The sequence below is a fragment of the Trachurus japonicus genome, chromosome 15, assembly GCF_045865225.1.
Source record: "Trachurus japonicus isolate A0001 chromosome 15, Traja_1.0".
Taxonomy (NCBI): Eukaryota; Metazoa; Chordata; class Actinopteri; order Carangiformes; family Carangidae; genus Trachurus; species Trachurus japonicus.
In genome coordinates this window covers 16,731,577-16,756,331 of record NC_140921.1, presented here as the reverse complement: position 1 = coordinate 16,756,331, position 24,755 = coordinate 16,731,577, and the positions used below count along the sequence as shown (strand labels likewise).

The window sequence follows — 24,755 nt, the reverse complement described above, 5'->3', positions numbered from 1 at the left end:
GTATCATGATAACACAACTAACTCTGAGACGACAACTTCCCTCCGGTGGTGAAGTAGATGTGTCGTGAAGTGTGTTGTGTTGTTTTGCACCGAAGGCATGTCATACTACGCGTTGCCAGCAGGGAGCTCAGAGGAGAACAGTTAATGATGTAAACCTTTATTGACTCTAAACAGGATGATATTAGTCAAAAACTCAATCCTAATCATGACACAGTTGATGTATTTTGCATACATGTTAATCAAAGGTAAAGCATTATGAACAATATCCTCAGTTTTTCATCTCAGTTCCTTAAAATGTTTGAAAATAGTTCCAAGTGTGCCCAAAATGTTTCCGTACTTCTTATGAAAAACTTGAACTTTTTCGATACTTAAAACATTATACAAACAGTTAATGATAAAAATGTAAGTTGCAAGGATATATAGGAAGAGTCCCACACAACATTTCCATTGATATTTTTCAAATTAAAAACGTAATTTGAAATCTGTCTCCTTAACAAATATGTATCATAACTGACATGGTCCCTCTTAAACTTACAAAAGCTTCATTTACAAATCTTTTTTAGCAGACAAGTGGAAAGACAGAAAAATGTAAACATCTCGTTTTGGCAGATTTGTTCAGTTAAACACGTTAATAGGTTAAAAAGTACCATTTTGTTATTATTCTCAGTAGATAAATATGAGGTTACAAATGTATAAACTTTGTTGAGTCACATGAATGGTAAAAACAAAAAAAAACCTACTGGTCAGTGCTAGCTTTATATGGATTAATGGCCATGGATGCTGCATTTGTTTGGATGTGACGGACTGACTGAGGCCCTGGTCATGCATTAATGTCCTGACAACTTCTTCACCTTGGGTTTTAATCCTAACTTGAGATCCGTGCATTGAACTCAGCCAAATATGGGATAGATGCATTCATCTTTACATTAACCATGCACTGACTTCAATGGAAGATTTTGAAAAATGAGTCAGAGTTAATGCCTGCTTTTCTCAAGTTAGGATCAACTGATGATCACTTTCAGGGTTGCAGTGTATCCTTCCTGAAACACAAAGACCACTAGAGTTACCGATAACCTATCAATCGGTCAAAAAAACAAAACAAAAAAAAAGAAAAGAACCAATCACTTAATTGCTCAGATCAATGACCCGGTGCTCATAGATTTGAGTTTTCCCTTTGAAACTGGAGGCAAGCAGGAACTGCCGGTTGTCTATGGAGACTGGAGAGAAGGCTCTGGGCGCCTGGATGTTCAGCTCCTGGAAATGGACAAACTCGCCCTTCTTGGCATCCCAGCGGTACACCTGGGTGAAAGAGTAATCGCTGCCCAGGATGGCGTACTGCCAGTTGCCCACGGTGAAGGGCTGGAACACCACGGAGCCACGGGAGGGCATGGTCTGCAACTCTCTGAAGAGGGCCCCGTCCCAACGCATCACCTTGGAGTCGCCGATGAAGCGCGTCAGGCAGATGTAGAGGTCGGACTTGACCTGGAAGTGCTTCACGGCGTAGACGTCCTCCATCTCTGGAATGTCGGTGCGTCTGTCGAACAGCTTGGTGCTTTTGTTCCACTGGTAGATGACCGGCCTCTGGGAGCTGCTGGACAGGATCAGGTGGGGTTTGGAGGAGATCTCCATGTACTCCACGTCCGTGTCCCGGTACCACGGATGGAGCGACTGGTGGGAGTAGAAGCCGTTTCCGTTCCACTTGTAGATGGTGGTGGATCCGGCCTTGGAGCTGTCGGCGATGACGAAGAAAGACTCTCCATCGATGCGGAAAGTCTCCACATCGTTTGGTTTGCGGATTTTGAGGATGTCGATGCCTTGAAGCTTAATGAATTTATTGGCCGAGGTGTCACGCTTATAGATGTGTGAGCCACCGAACAGCTGAGCCACGATGATAAAGAGCTGGTTGTCAATGACCAGAGGTTTGCAAATCACTGTGGACGTGCCTGGTGAGGAGAAAGAAAGGATTAACACAACACTGCTTCACTTTCTCTTAGTACTTGTCTCCATCTAGTGGTTCCCTTTTCAATCTCACCCCCTCCTCGCATTACAGCATTCCTGACATTTACTTACTGTCAATGTCGTCAAAGTTTCTGAAGACCATCTCCACATGATCCCACTCGAGGAAGCTGCATTTCCCAATGAAGGGCTGAGCAAACACCACATACTGATCATTCCCAAAGGAGAACGCCTCCACCGATATGGACTCAAACTTCAGGGACTGGTAGGAAGCAAACTCTGTGAGAAAAAGCAAAACACACTTTATAATAACAGTAAAAAACTCTTGGGATTTTGGATTACTGTATAAAAAAAACAACTGTCTGCGCTCCACCTGTGGTGATGCAGTCGAAGGACTGCGGCACCAGGTCGTTGATCTTATTGTCCAGCTGGGAGGCCGGACCTTTGCAGTAGATCTGATCCACCGTGGCATTGGTGCTGTAGATCCACTCCACCAACCACTTGAGCTTACAGTCACAGGTGAACTGGTTCCCCCGCAGGTCTCTGGAGAGACAAAAAAACACAAAACTAACCTCAAAAACCCTCAACTGCCGACAGAATTTGCTCTCAGCTTTGAGAATGCAGCTGATTCTCTAAAGCTGCAGCCGGGTAGGCAGTGGCACGATCACTGGCTTCATCATCTTGTGCTCGCATTAATATCAAGAGAGACTGTAAAAGAGAACTGAACATCCTCCGTTGGTGATAGATTGCAAACTATCTCCCTCCCTCGCTGCAGCATGCAATTTTAATGGTGTTAAACGCACCAGCTGCCCACACATTTTTCAAGCCTTGACTGAAGTGAAATAATGATACTGTAGTCTATATTTAGAAGCCTGTGCAGAAAACTCATTGTCCATGATAGCAGGCGTTCTGCCTACAGCGTGATTATCTCCTCTCTTCGTTTTCCAGATAAAGCAGGATTAAAATTCATACTTACACTTTCGTCAACGCCTCAAGACCCTTGAACAAATCTTTTGGAAGAGTCACCAGATTATTGTAGGCCAGACTCCTGCACGACAAAGAGGTAAAACAGAAGCTATTCAGATGCACTGATTATTACTTCCCCCTTCATTGCTCTTACCAGATACAGATATTCTGCTGCGTCTGTGTTCTTGTATGAGAGGAACATCCAGTGCATTACAAAATGGAAATGTGGAAGTGGGATTTGCAGCGTTTCCTTCTCGTGGAGTTTATTGAATATCTGTTAAAGAGCCTGGGCACATACTGCCACCCAGGAGACGAGACTGATGGCAGGAACATTGCTTATTGTGAGTTTGAGGAAACATCAAGCTATTTTTAGAGCCGCCTCCTCAGCCATTTTATGACTTTTCCTGCTTCAAGAAGAGCAGGGGGACAAGTAGACTCCACTGTTGAGAGGGTTGCATTTGTATTTGAGATGGGAAATTTTAACATACTCTTAAGAAGTACTATATAGTAAGTTTATAGCCAAATGTGTATGAAGCAGGCCTTCAGCTGCTAAAAAGCAAAAGTGACAGGATTCGCTTCATAAACACATTACCAGCTGCACGGTCTTTGGAGAAACGTCTATGTTGCAATAAATGTTGTGCAATAAACTTTGTCAGCATCTCACTGGTACAATGCATTCATGCACCTGCATCTTTGCACTGAAACAAATAACAGCAACTTCTTTTTCTCTCACTCTCTCACATTTTACATCATATTACATGCACTATATTGCTGATTAAGCCTTCTCTAATCTTTGCACAGGAGGTTACACACTGTCATACTCACAGATGCACTAAGGTTTTCAGTCCGCGGAAAGCTTGTGGCGATATTGACGTGATTTGGTTGTTTTCGATGAACCTGAAAGAGGCGTCGAGTGCAGTCAGTGCACCAGGAAGCAGGCAGTGTCTCAGCTTCCAGGGTAACATTTTGCAATCTCTACTTACAGATACTCCAGATGAGGAAGACCGAGGAAAGCGTCTTCGTTTATAGACTCAAAGTTGTTGGCTGTGAAGAGCCTGCGCAGAGGGAGAGATCCGTGGTGAATATTTTACCATTCATAGTCACAAATTGGATAATAAGAAGCTGTTGTCTCACATTAGCAGCTGTACGCTTTGATGGAAACCCCTCTCCTTTGTTCTTTAGGGTAACCCAAATACGTCAAAGACAAGGATCAATGCTCCATTAGGCTTCCTGCAGCCTTACATGTTTGTTGTGAAGGACACAGCCAGTCAGTCAATACTCAACCCAGTGAGACCAGAGTGAAGGGGATTCCCTCTTTTACAGGAGGGATTCCCCACAGATACATCTCATTCTGACACCAGGTCTGAGTCACAGTTTGCACAATTACAGTCTAATACCAGGATTAATCAAAGCCCAGCAGAGACACAACTGCCATGGCATGAAAAGACCTGCATGGATATCACATTAGTCCTTTGCTGATGAAGCTCCACACTCTTGGGATAGCTACTGCAACATCTATCCTATTATAATGTGGGAGCATCAGAGGAGAGAGAAAGGGGGTGGAGGGGTGTCTTGAACATTAAACATGGCGTTGATCACCTCACTGGGGACTGACATCATGCAACAAAGACTGAAGAACAAAAAGCTCTGGGGAGATTTCTCACAGGAGATGCAGGGCAGGAGTGTGGATGAAGCTCTCCTTCGGGATTTCAGTAAATTCAGACTTGACGAACGATCTGTGGAAGAGAAAACACGACACACAGAAAGACAGACACAATGTTCAGCTTTAAAAACACTTATCCCACTCTGATTCTTGTTACCAGCGTGGACAACCGAGGGTGTTTTGTACAAATCTCTGTAGTGGAAAAACAAGGAGAAATGAGACTTACAGTGATGTGACATCGGGTGGGAAGCTGCGGGGAATCAGTCCTGCGCTCTCGCACAGCGCGTTATCTTTGGTACATGTACATGAAGAGGGGCACCGAGGCTGCTTGGGTTTCCTGCTGTCCACTAAGAGTACTAAAACAGACGCCACCAGCAGCAGCCCGAGCAGGGGCGATCTTCTGGGCGTCTTGCGTGTATTTTCCATCCTTGAGAACCGCTGCGGGCACGACCTGCGCCTCGAAAAGCCCTACACATGCACCAGGGTCTCCGCTGTGGACCCCCTGTTTTGCACCACTGGTGCTGGTGCTGCCTCTGCTGCTGCTGCTGCTGCTGCTGCTGCCTGGAGGCCAAGCGACGGCGCTGTCCGCTCTTGTTTATCTACAGCAAAGTGCCGTGCGCCAGCACCGTCTCCTCCACCGCCGCCGCCGCCGATATGGAAGAAGTGACTAAACCGGGCGCACAGTTGCCTACGTCCACAGCGCTGCGCTTTCTTACACCACACCACCCAGACAAATCATCCACCCTGTGTCTCCACAAACCCCCCCAAAAAATAAAAATAAAAACCTAATCAAATGCGCACGGTGGTGGTGATGGTGGTGGCTCGGGCTCAGGAAAATGCCAACTGGCGCTGTGACAAACGCGGTGTGAAGGCAGGTGGGGATCCCAGCGGGAGCAGACGGAGCATCTCCATCCAAAACCACGCCTATGGGGCCTGTGATTTCAGCAAACGCCACAACTCTCTCCCTCTAGAAGTCTTGGAGGAGGATTCCGTCCAATAGGCAACGGGAATTGTGTAATTTTTTTTTTTTTTTTTTTTTGGTGAATCAGCTGGAGAAAACGAAGCCCTGACATGAGCCAGCGGATTGCTGCCTGTGGCGCAGGCGCGTACGGGCTTTCTATGCGGGAAGAAGCGGGGTGGGAAACCCGAGGGTAATTTATTGTCATGATAAAAAATAATTGCTGCAATATTATAATCAGTGTCCCAGTAGACTGCCGTTGCGTAACATTGCTACGCAGTCAGTGCCATTTTATGTCTTGTTTTCTGTTTTTCATGGTTTGGCACATTTTTGGTGGGGCTTAGGCTATTTCCTGGTTTTGCACGCCGTTTCCATGGCGACTGTTGGATGCAAAATGTGTGATGGAGGGGTGTGGGGAAGCCCTCCTGTCACCCTGACATCTGCTCTGCAAATGAACCCCAGTCGGTCCCCTCCCCCCATTACCCCTCACAAACAAAGGCCAGGTTAATACAGGCTCCATCCTGTTTTTCTGCATGACATCATGTCTGTTTCACCTCCCAAAGCCACAACAGGAAAACAAAAACCCTACTTCTCTGTTTTTAAGCTTTATTGCTTTAAAACACTACCCTCACAGTTTTATTGGGGGACTGTATTTTTCAGGGCCAGACTTGAGGATCCACTTGGAGCCCTATAAGGTATTCTTCTTCACAGACTAATTTCTCTGATCCCTCCAGAGTTGTAAGATTAATATGTTTACCGGCTGTGCCTGGCAGGCCTGCATGCGTCAGTCCCTTCTGGGAAGACACATGTGCAGCAGGGGGGCTTTTAAAAGGTCTTTGAATAAATATATGCTCCCCTGGCCCTCTATCTCTGTCTCTGATGTGATTACACCATTTGATATCCAGCGTCTGTTTACAACCATAACACAATTCTGCTTGTAAAAAAAAATGAAAGCAGAGCATTCGGAGGAGCAGGGTCGTGGTCTGGGGGCTGTTTTGTGGTATGCCGCTGCACTGTCTCAGAGGGAGGGATGGAAGAATAAAGCCATTAGCAGTGAGCGAGACCATCTGAAGGAGTCGGCTTAACTCAGAGAGAGGGAACATGCCGAGTGGAAATGTAGACATGGTGACGTTGGAAAGGACGGAAAGTAACAAATCAAGTCTCTCTTTTTTGCTCTTGGACTAACTGGAGAACACTGGATGTTATTGTTGTTCTTCAAGATGATGGGTAGTGTGAGTGCTTCATAAATGCCATCATTCATCAACAGAATAGAAAACACACTGTCCAGCAACCATTCCACCACAGCCATTGATGTGCCCGTGTCTGACGTTACTTGACTTTTAAAGACTTTCCAGGATCTGATGTCATCAATAGCAGTCTGTTTATACGTATATGTTAATGTGCAACACTTATGCAGCTAAGGAGACATTTTTAGCTTTATGAAATCGATGGATATCCGGTAAAAAACTGTTTTTCATACACTGCAGATTGTCACACAGTCTTCCCACATGGATTCTGACCTCCCCACTAGAGGGAAACGTAGAGCTGAGGTTGAATCATGTCACAGCCAGATTGACTGACGAGCTCTCAGCCCTTTAAAATGACTTGAATTACTTAAAAAGAAACAAAACAAGAAAATAATAACAATCATAATACAAAATCATGTCAACATTATCTTGTATCTTACTTTTGTTCTCTTCATTATTTCTCTTTAGATTTAGATTTGTTGTTATTATTATGTTAATCAATAATACAGTTTTAAATACAAAGTAATATTTATACTATATTTGCACAAAAACAAAGCCATTATCTTTATAATTATGACAGAAGGTACCGCCAACACACATTTGTTTTGCTGTTTGACCTCTAGACCTCCTCATTTGACTTAAGGAGTCCTGTCAGTCCACAAAGCTGGCTTACTAACTATAATGCGACTGCCGGGCTTCTGTAACTGATATTTTCTCTGCTTCTTGTATGAGCTATGCAGTTTGCACGCCACCTTCAAATCACTTGCCTGACCCAATTGCATCAAAGGGATCACTGCTTACCAACACATAGTTTTTTTAAATAGACATAAATGTTGCAATAATAGAGAAATACTGAGAAATTTAAGTTAATTCCAAGTATGGGTATATTAAAGATAATTAAAGAAAATAAAAAGTTTGTTATTACACTCATTGATTTGAGAGGTTGCATATTTTATATCTAAATCACAGATGGAAAAAAAAACAAAACACTTTTCTATTCACAGTTCTAAAGAGATTTGTAAAGGTGCAGCAGAAGCACTGATACCTTTGCCTGAGTGGGATTTTCCTGGGATATTCTCATATGACGCACCACAACATCTGTTAGCCATCCCTCCTGAGGTCAAACAACATGCCAAGCAGTTGAAGGTCAAAGGTCATGGCTATGTGGGCATATTTCTGTCAATAAACCCCATGGGAAATGCAGTAAAATGCATCAAGTGAGGAGGAATTCATTTGATATATGTTCTTCATCAGTTCTGTGTATTTTTAAGTAAATGTATGAAGGCTATACTGTACACACCTTGATACACACTTCTATACACACACAGAAACTAGCTCCAAATGAGTGCCACAGGTCTCTTATAAGCTTGTTAGCAGATGATTAAGAGGTGATGCTTGGTCAGTCTTAAACCCCCTCAGCTGATCTCAGGAGTGAACATCATAAACACACATACCACGGGGTGGTCATCGAATCAATAAGGCTTCAGGTTACCATCAGTTAACTCTTTCTACTCAATAATCCAGGTGCACATGCTTTGAAAATAAACTTTATTGACATTTTTCCATATTTTATACATGATGCTATAGCATATTTAATGGTTACATATTCACAGCTATACTGGCCTGACATTTAGATTTCTTAAAGGTTGTGTTGCCGGTATTTGTTGCAAACAAACTCTTACATCAGGAAAAACAAACATACAATAAATCCAATATCATCCTGCAACATGCTCCCTGCATCAAGAGCTCTGTGCAGAGAAATCTGTGTGACATTTAATGAAGACATCACTACATATTCACATGATAAATACGCGGTTTCACAGTTAAACAGAGCCTTTGCTCCTGTATATTTTGATTGTGACTCTGTGTGCTCAGTGTTTGTCAGTGCCACATATTCTCTGGATGTGGTGACGTGTTAGCAGGGCAGCAGTATTTTTTCTTTATGTAAGCATAGGACTTAAAAAAAGGAAAGCCTCGGGCTCCAGCTGGCTTATAACCAAATCCAATTCAGTCAAATCTTCTTACATCTCTCACCCTTTGCCAGGGACATATGCTTGAAATTGTGAAAGTACTGCTTGAAATAAAAAAACAAAAAAAAAACAAGAGGCAACTAATAACTCTCTACAAAATTTACATGCATTCATACACATTAATTGTAGCGTTTATATTCTGAATATATTCAGATACAAGAGTTCATACTGCATCGTATTTGGAGCCTATCATTCCTATTCACAAAAGGTCCTCAGCCAGAGAAGGTCTCCTAGATAATCAGTTTAAATATTCACAATAAATTTTCAGATATGCTTTTAGTATAAACAAGAAAAAGGTAAATTACTGTTTATATAGTTTCACATACAAACTGTATGCACTGAATTGTGCTGATTAAAATAGTTATCTGTGTCAGAGGACAGCAGAACTACACTTTATTGTATATAAAAATAATACTTTTGACATTTTTGCACAGTTTTCCCTTATTTGTGTACACATGCTCATGCACATTCACACACTCTGTACAAGCACACATGCAGGCAACCATCCATTAATACTCTGGGGGGTCTAGCAGATAACACATGTCTTTGACTTCCCCCCCTCTGGAGCTGCAAAGGGAACAAATGAGAAAGTCAGTGAGACAGTGGTGACCATACAAACACAGAGAAACACATTTCAAACACCAGTGCTCACCTTCTCCTCCTCCTTCCAGCCTCTTCTTCTCGTCTTCGATGGCCTTCATCTTGGCCTCGTAGACATCTGCTAGAGCTCTCCACTCTCCCCTGTTGATATTCAACCCGTCGAACATGGGTTGGATCTCTTTGTGGAAGCGAGAAAACTCCTGCAAACATCCCACACACAAACACACAGATAAGGGGGTTGTGTGAGTAATTGTGAATAGATACAGTACTGTATATCTATGTACAAAACACCTTTGCATCTATATACACCCAAATATGTTTCTTTGTCTATGTACCTTGTACACAAAGGAGCAGACAAAGTCAATGAAACCACACTGCATCTTGGGAAGTTCTTCAGCATGATTTCTGTCCATCATGGGCTGAGTGACAAAGAAAGAGATGATTATTTGTAGTATTACAACAACATGACAAATTCATACAGTGTGACAATTGACAAAAAATATATTTCAAAGATCTTACAATTGGCTGCTGGTCAAGAACTGTCCTTTCGAGGTCGCCCTGCTCCCAGAATTCAGCTGCCACCATCAGAGCAACCTGGGATGTGACAAAAATAAATGAATATATTATCAAAAATAACAATGATAATGTGTGAATGATACTTTCTAATCGTGCTATAAGTGTGAAGAAGGGAACACACCTTGCTCTGCACCTCCCATGGCTTTGTAATGGCAGACAGGTCACAAGCTGTCATCATCATTGCCCTACAGGTAACACAGGTGTTTAGAAATGAAGCACCGACACAAATCAAAGGAAAGACAGAAATGGTTACACGACAGATGTGTTGACATTGGACATTTCACATAATTGGCATACATGATAATCTCCTTCCTGGTTGGGTTGTTGGAGATGTAGTTGATCCTGTCTTTCTCTTCCTCCATCACCTCCACTGACCCCACAATCGCTTGAAACATTGTTCTCTTCCTAAAAGATGAGAAAGACACTGGATTTTTTATTTGTTCTTTATCATCATTAACAAGTATTAAAAGTCTGATAATGCTGAATGTGGGGCACTCAGTTGCTATATCAAGCAGTTTGATGGTCCAAAAGTCCTGGCATCCCTTACTTGAAATAGAGTGCAAGATCAGTGGCGATAATGCAAACTTCAAACAGATGCTGCACTGTTTCAAACTGACGCTTCTGGAGGTTTTGGAAGATGTTCAGGTTCTGTGAACGGCAGCAGCGTTAGAGTTAGACATTAGACAGATTTTCAAATCCCAACTTGAATGCACAAAAAAGGTTAACATATTACATAGGGACTCACCTCATCCTCCATTATGGTTTTACTGAACTGAAGATGATGCCGCTCCATAACTGAGGAGCTGTGCAGTTTTGCCAGTGGGGATGCACTCCTACAACAGTCAACCAGAGTCAGGATTTTCACTTCCTCATCATCAATTTCTCAACCCAAGCACAAGATAAAAAAAATCTTACTTTGTCTGGTAGAGATTGTTGGTTCCTCTGTGGTCGATATCGTGGCAGAATCCAGCAGCAACCATGGCAAAGGCCTCGAGGTCAGAGTAATACTTCTTCAATTTACCTGTCTGTGGGGGAGCAGAGAGGACGACCCTGTGTTATGATAAACAACTGCGTAAATGTTGTACACAGCAGAAAATATCAGCAGGGGTCTGACTCACTAGCAGCAGAGTGAACATGGTTTGTCCAACATTGAAGCCGTGCCTCCAGTTGTGGTAGGTGATGTCACGGTATCCCCTGCGGACGGTGTACATCCATCGTGTCAGGACCTGCATGACAAAAGAGACCAGAAAAAATGAAAATAAGTAGATCTGGTGAAAGGGTCTGACCAGTTGCGTCAGACCTCTGATATAAAATCTTAAAAGTACTTCTTCAACTTAAACTGTACATCAGCTGGGACTTTGAACTTCTCCACCACCCCCAACTCGAAGAAGCAGCGGATACCACACTTGATGAGTTCAAACTCTGACAGGGGGAAGTCACTGAAGCGAAACTCGAGCAGCTCCACACTCTTGGCTTCAGGGATGTTGGACCTCTGCAATGGCATCACAAGCAAACAAAAGGTTATGAGCATTGAGGTCTGAAAAACACTGCATACATCACTGTACGGATCACAGTGCGTACCAGCAGTTTGTACATCTCCTTCTGGTCACAGTCCTCTGGTGCAGAGCCCAACTTCTCCTCAGTGTTCTGTGGGAGAAAGCAAGCTCGGTCCATTAGTCTGTTTTCAATCTGGCTGAGGCAATAGCAGTCGAGCGTGGTGGCAGTTTACCAGAATACTCTGCACTTGCTCTGGGTTGGCCCTCGCCTGGTACATGAGCATTTCAAGGGCAATATCTTTACTCCACTCTGTCCTGTTGAGTTTGTCGTATGTGTCGCTATTCAGAGTGGACCAGCCCAGGAACTGGGTCAGAGCCTGGTGACACGGAGAAATAATATCAGCTGTCAGTGTCATCCTGTAATAAAATTTCAATTCTAACAAGATATCACTCAAGATTGAAACTACAAATATCCCAGTACGTAGAAAGAGTAAGTTTTCCGTACTTCTGTAATTTGTTCATCGTTCTCATCGAATGGTTTGCCGTCATTTCTGTTGAAGAACGTGGCAACGCCGACAATTTCTTCCTTTTTGTTGACGATAGGGAGGGAGAGGACGTTCTTAATCTTCCATCCAGTCTCATCCACTGCTTCTTTCTGTCCAGATAAACAAATAAAATATCGAGATTATTTAAGTGAAAAGAATTTAATTAGAGTCTTCATCTGTAACTCACCTGAAAATTGAAGTACTCATCTCCTCCAGCGTTCATCATGTTGCAGATCTGGGAGATGTAAAAGAAATTATTTCACGTGTGTTTGGAGATAACAGCAATGATTCAACTGGGGGCATTTCACTGAAACTGAAGGAAAGAAGGTGAAACTTACAAATCCATTCTCAGCCACATAGGATGGGAGTCCGCTGACCAAGGCCCAGTGGTCTGCAGGAGGACCACTGTGAGTTTAGAGGAGGAATCATTAACTTCCGAACACATATACAAATAAAACTACATCATCAGCATAGACACAAGGGCTACACTACATCATGATACGTACGGGATAACTTTAATCTCCTCTTTGTCTTCCAGCAAGTAGTCAATAATCTTGTAGAAGTTGATTTCCTGGATGTTTTGAACATTAAAGACAGTTTTTAGAAAAATGTTCTCAAATTGGTGTTTGAAAAATAACACGATAAAAACAAACATGTGGCCTCACTCTGCCATCAGGTGTCTTGGGGCCCTTGTATGGCTCCTGTTCTCCTAGTTTGATTGCCCACTCATCAAAGAATTCCTGGGGGAGAGAAGACCATAAACCATTTGGCTTTGTACTTTCATTTATTCTTATAAATGCTGCAGTACAGACAACTGCAGACAGAACTCTAGGTAAATTAGACTTTCTCCTACACACCTTGTCTTTGGTCATGTCCAGGAGTCCCACAGAGTATCTCTCACAGTTGATATATGTCCTCACTGTGTACAGGGCTTTGTGAAACTGCCTCTCAATATCTGTCAATTCCTCAAAGACTTTGCTGGCTGACCACAACAACACCTATGGCAAGAAAAAGAATCAGTGTTTAGGATTTGGTGTCACTTTCACTTTCTTTCTTTTTTGGCACAGCTGGAAAAGAACAAAGAAGTCATTCATTTTCAAATTTAATCTTGGGAAAACTAGACTGGACAAATGGTTTTATTGTTGTGTTTTTTCACCTGGCTTCTCCTGGACTCTACATCCCACATGTACGCAGTGTGCGCTTGGAGAAGGACAATGGAAGCAAAGTTCACATATTTGTTGAAGAGCTGTAATGCAAGAGCAAAGAATCAGATTTGTTTCTGGAAAACTGTCACATTTCCTTTCACTACTGAACGACAACAGATTAGACACTTTCTCTAACAAGTCTTCACTTGGACGAGCTTTAGAATCAGTCTCCCAAAGACACCATGAAAGAAAATAGGTAAAAAAACAAAACAAAACAAGTCTGAGCTTCTCCTCCCTAACAGGATTATATGTTGAGCTTTCATAACGACTGGTGACCCAAAGCACAAAGTCCTGCCTCTAAATATACGGGTCAGAGACAGGAAGCTGGTGGGCTAAAATTGGCTCTTTTACAAAGTCAATTTAAGGATATGATCCACATATTGATCTGTCTCTGTCCACTCCAAGTGAAGCCTCCACAGTGTACTCAGTTCCTTGGTGCAGCCAAGTGCAGCCTGTGTTTGATTTTGTGTTTCTGAGTCATTCTGGCAAACACTCAGTCAGTATATAAATACTCACTCATTACTGATGAACATCCTGTCCACTCACCTCCTGATCACTCTTTGAGAACTCTGCGGCGCCCTGTTTGTTGAGTGCCATGATGACGCCAACGGGTTCCTTTTCGCTCATGATGGGAGCAGTAACCATGCATTTTGTGGTGTATTTGGTCTGTTTATCCACAAAGTCACTGAAATGAGAGTCCTGGAAACCACAACAAAAACACAGGAGAGCTGTTCAAGATTATTACATCACTGCTTAAACACTTCAGCCAAAGACAACTAAGGTCAGTTGACATCAATGTGAGCGAAACAGCAGTGAGAATAGTTTGGGTTTAACAAGACAGAATTATAAGGTGTCGTTGATTAAATCTTTTTATCCACTCACCTTCTTCACATCAGGAACATTCTGAGGCTTCTTGGAGTGTGCCGTCCATCCAACAAGTCCCATGTCGGTGGGGAAAACAATCTCTACGTTGGGGTTCACTATGTTATTCGCATATGGAGAATTGTGCGTCACATCAAAGAGGATGGTGGACAGCTCAGGTACTCCATTACGAGACCTGTAGCCGAAGTAGCTGCAGCGATCAGCCTGGATCAGCAGAGCAATCCTCTGGAGAACTTTATGCAGGGTTTTCTCCCATGGGTTGTTGGCCTGCATCTCCTTTATCAGCTCAAACATGAACTCAGCCTCCTGGATGGTGGTGACATCCTTGTAAGAGGATGGGTCCTTGACCTGGACCTGGTTGTTGAACGCAGCAGTGATCACATCAGCCTTGACTTTCTTTTCGTAGTACTCCTTTGCAAACTGTGGGTTGTTGTCAAGGAACTTCTCTACAGTGTCTTTGTCTCCCATTTTGTCCAAGTTTGGATGAACGTCTGTCGATGCACGAAGATGCTCTCCTCAGGTGGGTACAGCCGGATGGGAGAAGAGCAGGGCGAAGCAGTGAAGGTGGCCTACAGAAGATGTGGCAGTGCAGCTGTTACTGAGACATTTCCGAGCCTCCTCTATGCACTCGGGACCAAAGCTGAAGCTCCAACTTTCCCCCCAGTAACAGAAGGTAGTGAGTGGCTTACTGTCTAAGGGGATCCAAGGGGGGACTAAACACTGTGACGTAGAAGTCATAAAGCCCCTGAGCTTTCTTAACTTGTAAATCCAGCCACTTGTCATTTTAGTTGGGCCAATCCCATCACAGGTAATAGCTGAGTTATGGCACCTACAGTATGACCTGCTATGTACAGGAGGGCAAGGAGAAAGGCTGGAATCACTTAAGAGGGATTTCCTTAACCTGAGTGATGACATATTGACATCATGTTTCATCTTTTCTCTAAACACCCTGAGCAAACTTTGTCATCAAAGTAAATACACTATTCAATACTATATTATTAAAATGCTATTCATTCATTTAAAACATAGCTAACATATGGCAGAAAGACAGGATGATGACATGATTTCCAGGGGATAAGGATAATACCATAACCATAACACCAGGGAAAGACGATGAGAGACATTGACCACTTAATAAAAGCTGTGTTTAAGGGTCTTATGGTGTCTGAGAAGATTTGTATGACAGCACGCGATTCGAGGACAGGAGCCATAAAGAATACAGAGCCTATGTAGAGCAAGAAGAGATTTGAAAAACCTTGCAACAGTTGTATCTTCTGAGAAAATAAGGAAGGAAGATGTCACAGAAGTTATGTTATGACACAAGATTAAAAAGAAACTGCACTTGCAAGGGATCAGTTCAGAAGAAGCACTGAGAGTCAGCAGTAATGTGGTCTTAGTGTCTCAGGTCTACAGCTGTTTCCTCCAGAGAGAAATGAGTGTTTATCTCACGAGGCTGGCTTTCCTTGGTTTTCTCAAGTCAGACGGCAGCCTCATTTAACCACTGACAGGATTAAGTGGGATTGTTAACTGCTGCTTGGGGTTTAATTACTCTTGTTGTCAAGCAAAGGGAGTAGCATTAAGAGGCACAAGTTCCAAATGACTATATTAGTGACCATATTAGTCAATTGATTGATTTATTTGGTGCTAGTTCCTGAACATTTGATTCGTTTTAAGGATTATAAGACTTTGTAAAATGGGGCATATAATTATCAGTTGACCGAGGAGTACTGTATTTCAGATGTCCAGCATTTATTGTATGCCACATTGCATTCAAGGGAATAGCCATTTTTGTTGACTGGAAAGAAATTACTAAAAAATGCCCCCCAAAATGTTAAAGGTTATTATTCAATCAGCTATCTTTAGAGTGATAGCTCTCTATAAGGTGTTTCAGTCTGTATGAGTTCATCATGAAGGTTGGTGAAGGTAGTTACTGTAGGTGATGGTTTGTAAGTGTCATCGACGGTGTGGAGGGCATGCTGTGCACTCCATGTCAGCTTGAATCCACTATCTGTTGAGAGAACCATGACGGTCACGGATGCACCCTTTGACCACTGCCGTGTGGCTCTTTTCGCAGGGGCACCACAGCAGAGCCACAGCAGAGTTTACGCCAGCCGTTCTTGAACTGGCAGACTGAGTAGAGGATGGGATTGAGAGCCGAGTTGGCCAGTGTGAACGTCATCACCCAGAAGAACATGGTGGAGGAGATGTACAGGTGACCCAGGACGTTTCTGGCCAGGATGAGGAACGTGTTGATGAAAATAGGACTCCACATGATTAAGAAAGAGAGCACAAGGACCAGAAGAGTGCGGAAGAGCCTCATGTCCTGGCGGGGGATGTGGTACTCAACAGGCTCAACCACTCGAGACTGATTGTCTCGAGTTCGGAGCCTTCGCCTACAACTTTTTGCAATCTGTTAAGGTAAAAAAAAAAAATCAAATCAAAATTATATGAGCTGTTTATGCAAACCAATTGATCTACATGTGGATTTGCCAACAAGGCAGTGAGGTCCTTAATGTTTGTCTTCAATGTGTCTCAAACATCCATTAAGTCTCTCCAGAGATAAAAATCAATGTTCTGCTTGTCAGGACCATTTTCAATTGTCTGTATCATGTTAATGTACACATTGGTAGAACTGGATGTCCCGATGCAATATTGACAGTTGATAGTGCAAGGTGTTGAACCCACACACACACACACATACACCGTTTTCAGCTTCAGCTATTGACAAAGCACACACACGTCTGTTATCGCAATGACAAGAGATATGCTTCATATTCGGGGAACAAAGAGATGCCTGAGTATGTATGAGATAGAGAATGAATGATTACAGCAGGTTTTTCTCACATGGTATTGCAAATTCTAGGGAAATGTTTATATGATTAGATGAACAACCATTGTCAAGGGTTATGGCAGTAAAAGTACAGTACATTTGAGCAAAATCAAAGTGAGGCCAACAATGGGAAGCAAATATCTCAATCATCAGTCTACAGTAATAAATATAATAGACAGAAATGTTGCTTCCTTTTTATCTATTTCATAAAATCAGCTTTTGTTTGAAAGGTTAGGCTGCCAGTATTTTATATTCTTCTTATTGTCAGGAAAACTAACAATTAATTGATCCCACTGGTGCAGCCAGTGTGGTGCATTGTGTTCCTCGGTCACATTGTTATCCACAAACTATAATAAACACTTTACAGGGTGAAGTATTCTTGTTACCACAGTCATGGGGACTGTAGATTGTTTTCAGTAAATCGCACACACCCCAACCTGTTGCTGTAAGTAAGCACTACGACACCAAATGTGTATCAATGTACTACTGAACCCATATGTAATTTACCACTGCTTGAGGAAATATTTACTAAAGGCCACTGTACCTAGCTGTTTAAGGAAGAAAAAAACAACAACATATTTGACAACTATCCTACCTGTAATATTTTGCTGTAACTGACCACGATAATGAGTCCTGGGAGAAGGAAGCACAAGGTGGTAAAGGATATATTCCATACGATCTCTCCAGTTGTGTCAGGCCACTTGAGAGTACAGATGTGTCCACATTTCTGTGGAGAGGAAACAAGAATATAGTGACAAAACATTCAGCAAACTGAAAAAACACAAGCAGGGACAGGGCAGCAAGTCCTGGCTTTCACCCAAAGATTTGTCCGTACTTGCTCAGGAAAATCCACTTCCATCACAGTGAAGAACAAACTGAGGGGTAAAGCAGTGAGTGCAGAGAGGGCCCAGATAAAGATGATGGCGACAGTCACCATCCTGGGGTTCAGCGTGGGCACGGTCTGCAGCCGTAGGATCGCCTGGACCCTCTCCACGCTGATGGTGGCCAGGGTCGTGATGGTGACACAGCCACTCACACAGATGACGTACAGCACGGTGTGACAGGCCGTGAACCCCAAATTCCAGGACACGGTCCAGCGCACTGCCGCTATCAGAGGGATCATGCTGACAAACAGCAGGTCAGCCACAAACAAGTTGAGGGTCAGGACGGTCTTGTTGGCCAGCAGTCTGCGTTCCCGGGTCACCAGGGCTGCAGCTCCCACATTCGCTGCCACGGACACCACGAAGATAGTGGAGATAACCAGGGTCTCAACTGTAGCGGCGACCACACGATCAGAGTGGTCCAATTCAGAGAAGAAGGAAAAATACGTGAAGTTTCTAAAGTGGACTAACTGAGTGTGAGGGTCAAAATCCATAGAGGATGAAAATGTTTTTAGGTCTATGATATAAACTAAATTCACTGTGGTGACCGCCAGATAACTGAATAAAAGGACCAGAGGCTGGTAAGTGATACAGGAGAGGAGGAGGGAGGATGGATGGAGGGAGGTGACTAACCTTTTCCATGCTGTTTGCTCCAGCTGCAACCTGAAGGGAAGTCAAATATCACAAGATGTTCTGTGCTCTTATCCCCTGTGCTACTTCGGTGCCATTTCACTACAGCAAATGTAGCACTTTTTCTAACACAGCTACTGTACGCCTGCACCCTGCACATCCTTTCTCGAGGAGCAGCTCCTGATTAAATTAAAACACGCTTCAGTTTGTAAAGGGACTGAGATTGAGGCGATTCCCCCTGCGGGTTAATCCAAGTTCTAATCTTCGATCTTTGCACCTGTTCAACAGTAAACCTGTGTAAATCACAAATTAGCTGCTGAGATCTAATTAGTTAAACACTTCTTTTATTTACGGTACTCTGCATAAGATTACCAGGTTTATGTCCTCAGAGGTGATGCAGTAATTGATCAGGGGCCATCCTACCAACAGGTTTTTTCGACATGTGCAAACACTGCAGGGATTGGTTTAAAAACATCAATAAGGCGCTGATCTATCTTAGAAATATTTATTTACAACTAAAACATCCTCCTTTCTCTGGCAGCATTCAGGCCTCGTCTGGTGTGAATAACAATCTGCATGGCTCCAGGAGAAACACCCACTTGGCTGCTTCTCAGACAGGCTAAGCTCATATTCTAACTTTCCATGAAGACGTTTCCATATGAAACTCAGGTGTCTAAACCATATTATCATCTTTTTTCTAAAGCCGTTAGCTTAGGAGGTCAACCCTTGGGGTTATGTTCCCTTTCAAAGCCTCCAGTCACTGCACAAACCTGTGACTCTCCATATTGTTGGTTAGCAATACTAATCCGTGTCCTTAAATAGCACAGAAAAGGGATTAACTTGCACAAGCTGTTTTGAGCTATTCATCTGGTTTGAACATCGTGAGACCTGAGGGGACAAGGACCTACGGCACCATGATTTGACAAGTATTGCTCAAAATGTCTTTAGCTGTTTGGGTGGTTGGCCATAAACTGAAGTAATGTTTGACCTGGTAATGATGCTACATGGAAATGTATAGAGAGCCACCAAAGACAGTAAAATGTGCAATTTTGGAATCCCAGTCTAACCCGATTTTTTATCTTTAAGGAACTATGAATAAACCAGTTTAATATATTTCAGCTTGGACCAAAGTCCTGGGCTGCCCACACACACATCAAGAATCAGGATCAGCAGCTGAACTCTGTGCTTTATTAAGACAACTTGCAATTTCAGATTAAACAGTAATGGATCAAAGCCAATCAAGATAGAGAACTAAAAAGATTCAAGACTCAGCTCAGTCGAGACACATTTCCAGGTGGTTCATCAGTTCTCTGTAGTGACTGGCAGGGTACTCAGTGTGGCAGCCGGGACACTCCAGGTAGCTTTCATTAAGCAAGCTGCTGTGAGTGGACGATGTCAGATTGTGTCTGGAAAGCTGGGAGGGTGGGGGTGTCGCTTCACACGAATGGTAATCCTGTTGGTCTCCCTAATGCAAAAAAATAAATAAAAAACCATCAGTTATAGATTATAAGACTCTGGTTAAGAATCATGATGAAAAAGCAACCAAAGACCTGAAAGCTGCACTGGTAAATATGTTTTATATTAAGGGAGGATCAAATGACTATAATCTGCAAGACATCACACAAATAGCATCTGAGCATTTAGCAGCAAAAGAGCCAGATGTTGCTCTGAGGAGTGAGTGGAGATCCAAACAAAGGTAAAAGGAGAGCCAGCATGTGTAAACAAGCACTTTATACAACTTCATGCAGTTTAAGTGTTAACCTTAAAACTAATTACAAATAATGCAAACCTTGGACTGTTTTGTCGCACGATCCTCGGCTTTTTGCAGCATCCTCAAAACCCTCGCCATCTGCTTCTTTAAATACGAACAATCCTGCTTCTCATCCTTGAGGTCTTGTGAAGAAATGTTGATCTACAATTTAAAAAGTTACCACTGCAGTCAAGACGTTAATCCTGCACGAGCGTGGGTGGCATATTTTTCAGATAGAAAAGAGAGAACGGTGTGACCTTGTCAAACCTCTGCTAAGTGTGATTAACCTGCGCTGTCATCAACAGTCAGTGGATTAGAAATATCCCTCAGTTTTGAGCTAATTCTAAGGATTTATTCTAGCAAGGTGGATGAGATACCAAATCTAAGACGGTTCACACAGAGTGAGTGTCTCTTTCATACCTGCCGCTCCAGGTCTGCAATCTTCTCCTGGTCGGCATGGTGACAATTTAACATGTACTTCTGAAAGAGGTTCGCCTGAGAAAAGAGAAGTTTAATTTTTAAATGGGTAGCTTTCTTCACTTGTAGAGGGTAGATTTTCATTTTTCCTACTTAAGAACACATACTTGTAGCTCATAGTTAGCAGATTTGCGCATCTCTACATCAAGTCTCCCCTTGAGGAATTCGGACTGATCCCTCAGCTGTCGCTCTTCCTCCTCAGACCAGTGATGACCTCCCTGTGCATTTTCATTGCACATTTTTGCAGAGTTCAGCTGCTCGAGCTCCTCCACCTCCATCGCCTTTTCCTCGTACCTACACATCAAATGGTCTATAATGTAGCTGACTACCACTGTACGCTTCTCCATATTGTTATAAACGTAACTTTTTTACAGCAGACATACCAGTGTCGTGTTCTTAACAGTTTCTGGTGGGTGTCGTTGAGTTGCTCCCTGAGCTCGTACAGCTCATCTTTGGCTTTCTGTAAGAGTCTTTCATAGTGTTCCTGCATCTGGCGCATTTGCATCTTCTCTAAAATAGAAATTAGACAATGAATGACATCAAAAGTGAAATGAACAGAAAAGAGAGTTACACATTTGCATACCTAATAAAAGATGTTACGCACAATTTTACACATGCGCCATTCATTAATAAAATGTGATTTATGAAGATGCAGCACAAAGCCACATACTGTGTTAGCGGGCTACTCCAGGGCAATCTCGATATCTTAAAAACCTTATTGTGACAGTCTGTTGCCCCAGTGTTGAGTGCCCGCTGCCCACTGGCCCTCTGGCTCACCATCTGAATGCTCCTTATTGTGCTGCTTTGAGAGCGCCTGATTGGCTTCGTTCAGCTGCTTCTCCAGCCATAACATTCTGGCTATAGTTTCCCTCACATAGGCCTCTCTCTGCTGGTCATATTCCAGCCACTGCTTGTTCTTCTCCAAGGCCTTGGGGGATTTAAATAAAAGAATGAGAAGCATATAATAGAGAAAGACAGAAACCGAGCTGTGCCAGGGGGATGGCTCCAAAGCACAAACACTCAGCAAGACATGTGCACTGTACACAGACACACGTTCTCACTGACAAACAAATGCACACACACACACAAAGTAGAAACTAAGAGGTAACAAGTTGGATTAGACGTTAATGAAAATATCTTAACCAGAAGAGATCCCTTTCAGGCTGTATGGCAACAACAAAGTGCTTACATCTCTGAGGTGATGCTGGAGCTCAGTTTTACTGGTGGGGGAAGCCTGTTCATCCAATTTGGAGTCGTTCTAACACACAACAGAAAAATACTGTCAGCACAGCCTCATACAATGAATTAACAGCTGATCATGTTTTGACAGTGTGACAGGTCAAGACGAGGGACAAAACACAGAATTTACAGCATCAAAGTGTTAGGATCACAGCAGTGTCTCACATTTCACTGCGGGAGGAAGTTTGTTTTAATGGAGACCATTATTTCTCCTGTAAATGAAAGGCTGACATTTATTAACAAGTGCTTCCCTCTAGTGGCAGAGAACTGATAAGAGACTTGAGAGTTTTTGTCAACCAACCACAACCATGCATGAATCTTTTTTTACAGCCAAGACATTTTGACGGGTCACAGCAGAAAAACAACCAGTGTGTGAATGATAAAGTTAATGATGGTGAAATGTCATTAATCTGAACTGGTTTCTTGGTCTTGGTATTGTACGCTGGTTCAATGGTTCAGCTTTTCCCACAATTACAAGTCACAATGTTTGCTTTGGAAATATTTATACACCCTTCTTAAGGCTAGACTTGGAAAAACAAACAAACATGCTATTTATTACACTACTTACCACAAATACGGCAATATCATGAATTGTGGCACATGTTTATTTTGAATATTGTAATTTACATAATCAATAGATATTACATATTTAACTCCTGCTTTTGAAGATGTATGTGAATTAATAACATGAATTTATAATAATAATAATAAAAAAGGAGCCCTAAAGTACCTTCTTCCTTGTAACTTTGTTCTCCAGAGACTGACACCTAGTTGAGATGCTCACAAGCTTGTTCTTGATTTCTTCAATCTCTCTGGCGGTGGCAGATATTGTCCTCATGGCTGTTGCGTTTCCTACTTTCTTATTCAGCTGCTCTGATGGCAAAGCAGACTTCTCATCCTTCTTCGGCCTTCCAGTTTCGAGAGAGAGGAACCTCTGCCAACATATACAGAGGAAAAAATGATTTCATTAATGGGTTACAGCATACTCAGCTCTCATTGGCAACATCATAATACTGACATTATAGTACTTCAACTGAGTGGGTCTTTCACTACCTCCACTAGCTTGTAATGCTCTGAATGCTGACGAGACAGCTCAACCAGGGTCTTCTTCAGGTCTAAATTTTCCTTCCTCAGGCTGCTGACGATCATGTCGGGCTCAGAGTTGTGCTTTTTCTTGAGGAAACGTTTACATTTAGGGGATGCCATCTCTGTCACCTGTTCACAGATATTAAAAGAGACTAAAACAGCAACAACAAAAAGCAATATATTTGTCAGAATATACTTTTTTAAACACAAACATTCTGAATGGGCCCAAGGTTGGTGACTTACCCAAACTCAGCAAATAATAGTTTTTCCACATCTAAATCAACTTTATAATGAGATTTCTGTGATATATGTTAAGCTTCTGTCCACTCTGTCAGAGAACTGTATGGTATTTTTGGCATATTTTTTGCCTTCTTATATTTTACTAGATTTAACTGAAAGGTATCTGCTATAATTTGCATTTTCTGGTGGTGGACCTTCATCAAACAAACAGACACACATCCTGTTAGTAGTAGTAGAAGTTTGTAGCTCAACCTTCAGTTATGAAATCCAACTTCAGGATAATGTTAATAACTAGCATTAGCTAAATGACTGATAGGCCTATAACTTGCTCAATGAGGAGAAGACTGTAAGTAATTTGGACACCGTGGGATTGATTTTCTCTGCCAGTAAGAATATGTTAACGTTATTCAACAAAGTAAGAGTTCATTTATACGTTAATCTCTGAAGCAGAGAGAAAATGACACCAAAGTTAGCTAACGTTAGGCTAGCTAACGTTAATGTTAGCAAAAAGAAAAACTGTGTTAAATATAGTTTTAGTTGAAGTGAAGAACAGTCTGTGGTCTAAACACTACTGTTCTCATCGTTGCTAAATAATTATTTCGTGAACTCCATATTAATTAATGTTGTTTTGTATTTTTGTTGGATTTGACTGTGCTGCCTTCACGACCCCAGCTAAACATTAGGCGCGAACGTAAGTTAACGTATTTCTTGAAAGTAACAACACTGGATTTAAAGACGAATACCAAAAGTAATGCTTTAGTTATGTTTACACCTTAGATTGTAGGTTTACCTTATTGAAAGAAATCTGGAAAGTTTCCTGGGCGAAAGGGCGCCGCCCCCCTAGAGCCACAGGAACAAAAAGAGAGACGGAGAGAAAGAGTTGCCTGTCCGAGTCTGAATGTTATTGTCCAATCAGCAGATACGGTACTCTACTCAAGATCATGGATCTATTATCCATGCTCAAGATGCTCTTCTACTACCAGAGACGGTTGAGTATTTTTGCTAACGTTACTACCAAAGATATTCAATATAATATTTATAAACCGTTTTTGTTACTACTACTACTATTATGCTGCGTCCAGGACAGGTCGGAACTCGGATCTTTCCCAGTTGAAAACTTCAAAGGGTTCGAGACGCACAACCAAAAACATGGCGGACCGGAAATAACTTTGCATTCAAAGTGCTTCACGTAGGGCATACAAACATTACAAAGGGCACAAAAACAAATAAAAAGAAAACGTTTTAATGCATTTTGGCATTTACCGTTGACTATGTGGTTAGGCCCGGGTGCAGAATAGATACCGGTAGTTGTGTGACGTCAGACAGCCGCTGTCAAATAACAGGGGGCAGTCACTTTTTGGCAAAGCCTTGCCGATAAGTGACTGCCCCTATAACTCAGGATTGCAAAGGGAAATATTCACAGAATTTTCTGAAGTGATAGTAGAGGGTACCAGGTGCAGATACAGTGAATTTGGTCAATGTCACCCTTTGCACTCCG

General features: G+C 42.5%; 4 protein-coding genes across 5 annotated transcripts; all 4 read right to left on the bottom strand.

Annotated features, from left to right (window-relative positions):
- Positions 1–141: 141 nt before the first annotated feature.
- On the bottom strand, positions 142–5,678 carry LOC146973448 (leucine-rich glioma-inactivated protein 1-like). Its single transcript, XM_085800006.1, has 8 exons — positions 4,812–5,678; positions 4,587–4,658; positions 3,906–3,977; positions 3,748–3,819; positions 2,933–3,004; positions 2,330–2,499; positions 2,071–2,235; positions 142–1,943 (listed from the first exon to the last, which is right to left on the bottom strand). The coding sequence occupies exons 1-8, from the start codon at positions 5,009–5,011 to the stop codon at positions 1,126–1,128; spliced, it is 1,641 nt and encodes a 546-aa protein (XP_085656132.1). The 5' UTR covers positions 5,012–5,678; the 3' UTR covers positions 142–1,125.
- Positions 5,679–8,324: 2,646 nt separating this feature from the next.
- On the bottom strand, positions 8,325–14,773 carry LOC146973447 (cone cGMP-specific 3',5'-cyclic phosphodiesterase subunit alpha'-like). Its single transcript, XM_085800000.1, has 22 exons — positions 14,125–14,773; positions 13,789–13,941; positions 13,194–13,283; positions 12,895–13,035; positions 12,703–12,777; positions 12,544–12,608; positions 12,376–12,442; positions 12,225–12,272; positions 11,998–12,147; positions 11,726–11,869; positions 11,578–11,643; positions 11,342–11,488; positions 11,115–11,222; positions 10,912–11,021; positions 10,742–10,829; positions 10,544–10,644; positions 10,294–10,401; positions 10,118–10,181; positions 9,940–10,014; positions 9,756–9,839; positions 9,473–9,620; positions 8,325–9,387 (listed from the first exon to the last, which is right to left on the bottom strand). Exons 1-22 carry the CDS (start codon positions 14,590–14,592, stop codon positions 9,347–9,349), a joined length of 2,541 nt encoding a protein of 846 aa, XP_085656126.1. The 5' UTR covers positions 14,593–14,773; the 3' UTR covers positions 8,325–9,346.
- A 1,380-nt stretch (positions 14,774–16,153) lies between these two features.
- On the bottom strand, positions 16,154–19,123 carry LOC146973446 (free fatty acid receptor 4-like). Its single transcript, XM_085799009.1, has 3 exons — positions 17,790–19,123; positions 17,550–17,681; positions 16,154–16,534 (listed from the first exon to the last, which is right to left on the bottom strand). Exons 1-3 carry the CDS (start codon positions 18,327–18,329, stop codon positions 16,154–16,156), a joined length of 1,053 nt encoding a protein of 350 aa, XP_085655135.1. The 5' UTR covers positions 18,330–19,123.
- Positions 19,124–19,631: 508 nt separating this feature from the next.
- LOC146973445 (centrosomal protein of 55 kDa-like) lies at positions 19,632–24,185 on the bottom strand. Of its 2 annotated transcripts, XM_085799007.1 has the most exons (10): positions 24,048–24,185; positions 22,985–23,146; positions 22,662–22,865; positions 21,882–21,950; positions 21,470–21,620; positions 21,076–21,202; positions 20,800–20,986; positions 20,636–20,710; positions 20,255–20,377; positions 19,632–19,930 (listed from the first exon to the last, which is right to left on the bottom strand). In XM_085799007.1, exons 2-10 carry the CDS (start codon positions 23,135–23,137, stop codon positions 19,739–19,741), a joined length of 1,281 nt encoding a protein of 426 aa, XP_085655133.1. In that variant the 5' UTR covers positions 23,138–23,146; positions 24,048–24,185; the 3' UTR covers positions 19,632–19,738. The 2 variants fall into 2 exon arrangements, with proteins under 2 accessions (XP_085655133.1, XP_085655134.1); XM_085799008.1 differs by lacking the exon at positions 20,255–20,377.
- Between the last annotated feature and the right edge of the window lie 570 nt (positions 24,186–24,755).

Coding starts and splice junctions, on each gene's coding strand:
- LOC146973448 (XM_085800006.1), bottom strand. CDS start 5,011: ATGGAAAATACACGCAAGACGCCCAGAAGATCGCCCCTGCTCGGGCTG. Junction 4,659..4,811: donor CCACCCGATGTCACATCACT/GTAAGTCTCATT, acceptor TCTCTTCCACAG/ATCGTTCGTCAAGTCTGAAT. Junction 3,005..3,747: donor CTGAAAACCTTAGTGCATCT/GTGAGTATGACA, acceptor TTTGTCGTGCAG/GAGTCTGGCCTACAATAATC.
- LOC146973447 (XM_085800000.1), bottom strand. CDS start 14,592: ATGGGAGACAAAGACACTGTAGAGAAGTTCCTTGACAACAACCCACAG. Junction 13,942..14,124: donor ATGTTCCTGATGTGAAGAAG/GTGAGTGGATAA, acceptor TGTGGTTTCCAG/GACTCTCATTTCAGTGACTT. Junction 13,036..13,193: donor TAGAGTCCAGGAGAAGCCAG/GTGAAAAAACAC, acceptor TTCTTGCCATAG/GTGTTGTTGTGGTCAGCCAG.
- LOC146973446 (XM_085799009.1), bottom strand. CDS start 18,329: ATGGATTTTGACCCTCACACTCAGTTAGTCCACTTTAGAAACTTCACG. Junction 17,682..17,789: donor AAGTGGATTTTCCTGAGCAA/GTACGGACAAAT, acceptor TCCTCTCCACAG/AAATGTGGACACATCTGTAC. Junction 16,535..17,549: donor GTTACAGCAAAATATTACAG/GTAGGATAGTTG, acceptor TTACCTTAACAG/ATTGCAAAAAGTTGTAGGCG.
- LOC146973445 (XM_085799007.1), bottom strand. CDS start 23,137: ATGGCATCCCCTAAATGTAAACGTTTCCTCAAGAAAAAGCACAACTCT. Junction 22,866..22,984: donor AGCATTACAAGCTAGTGGAG/GTAGTGAAAGAC, acceptor ATATGTTGGCAG/AGGTTCCTCTCTCTCGAAAC. Junction 20,711..20,799: donor CTGCTAACTATGAGCTACAA/GTATGTGTTCTT, acceptor CTCTTTTCTCAG/GCGAACCTCTTTCAGAAGTA.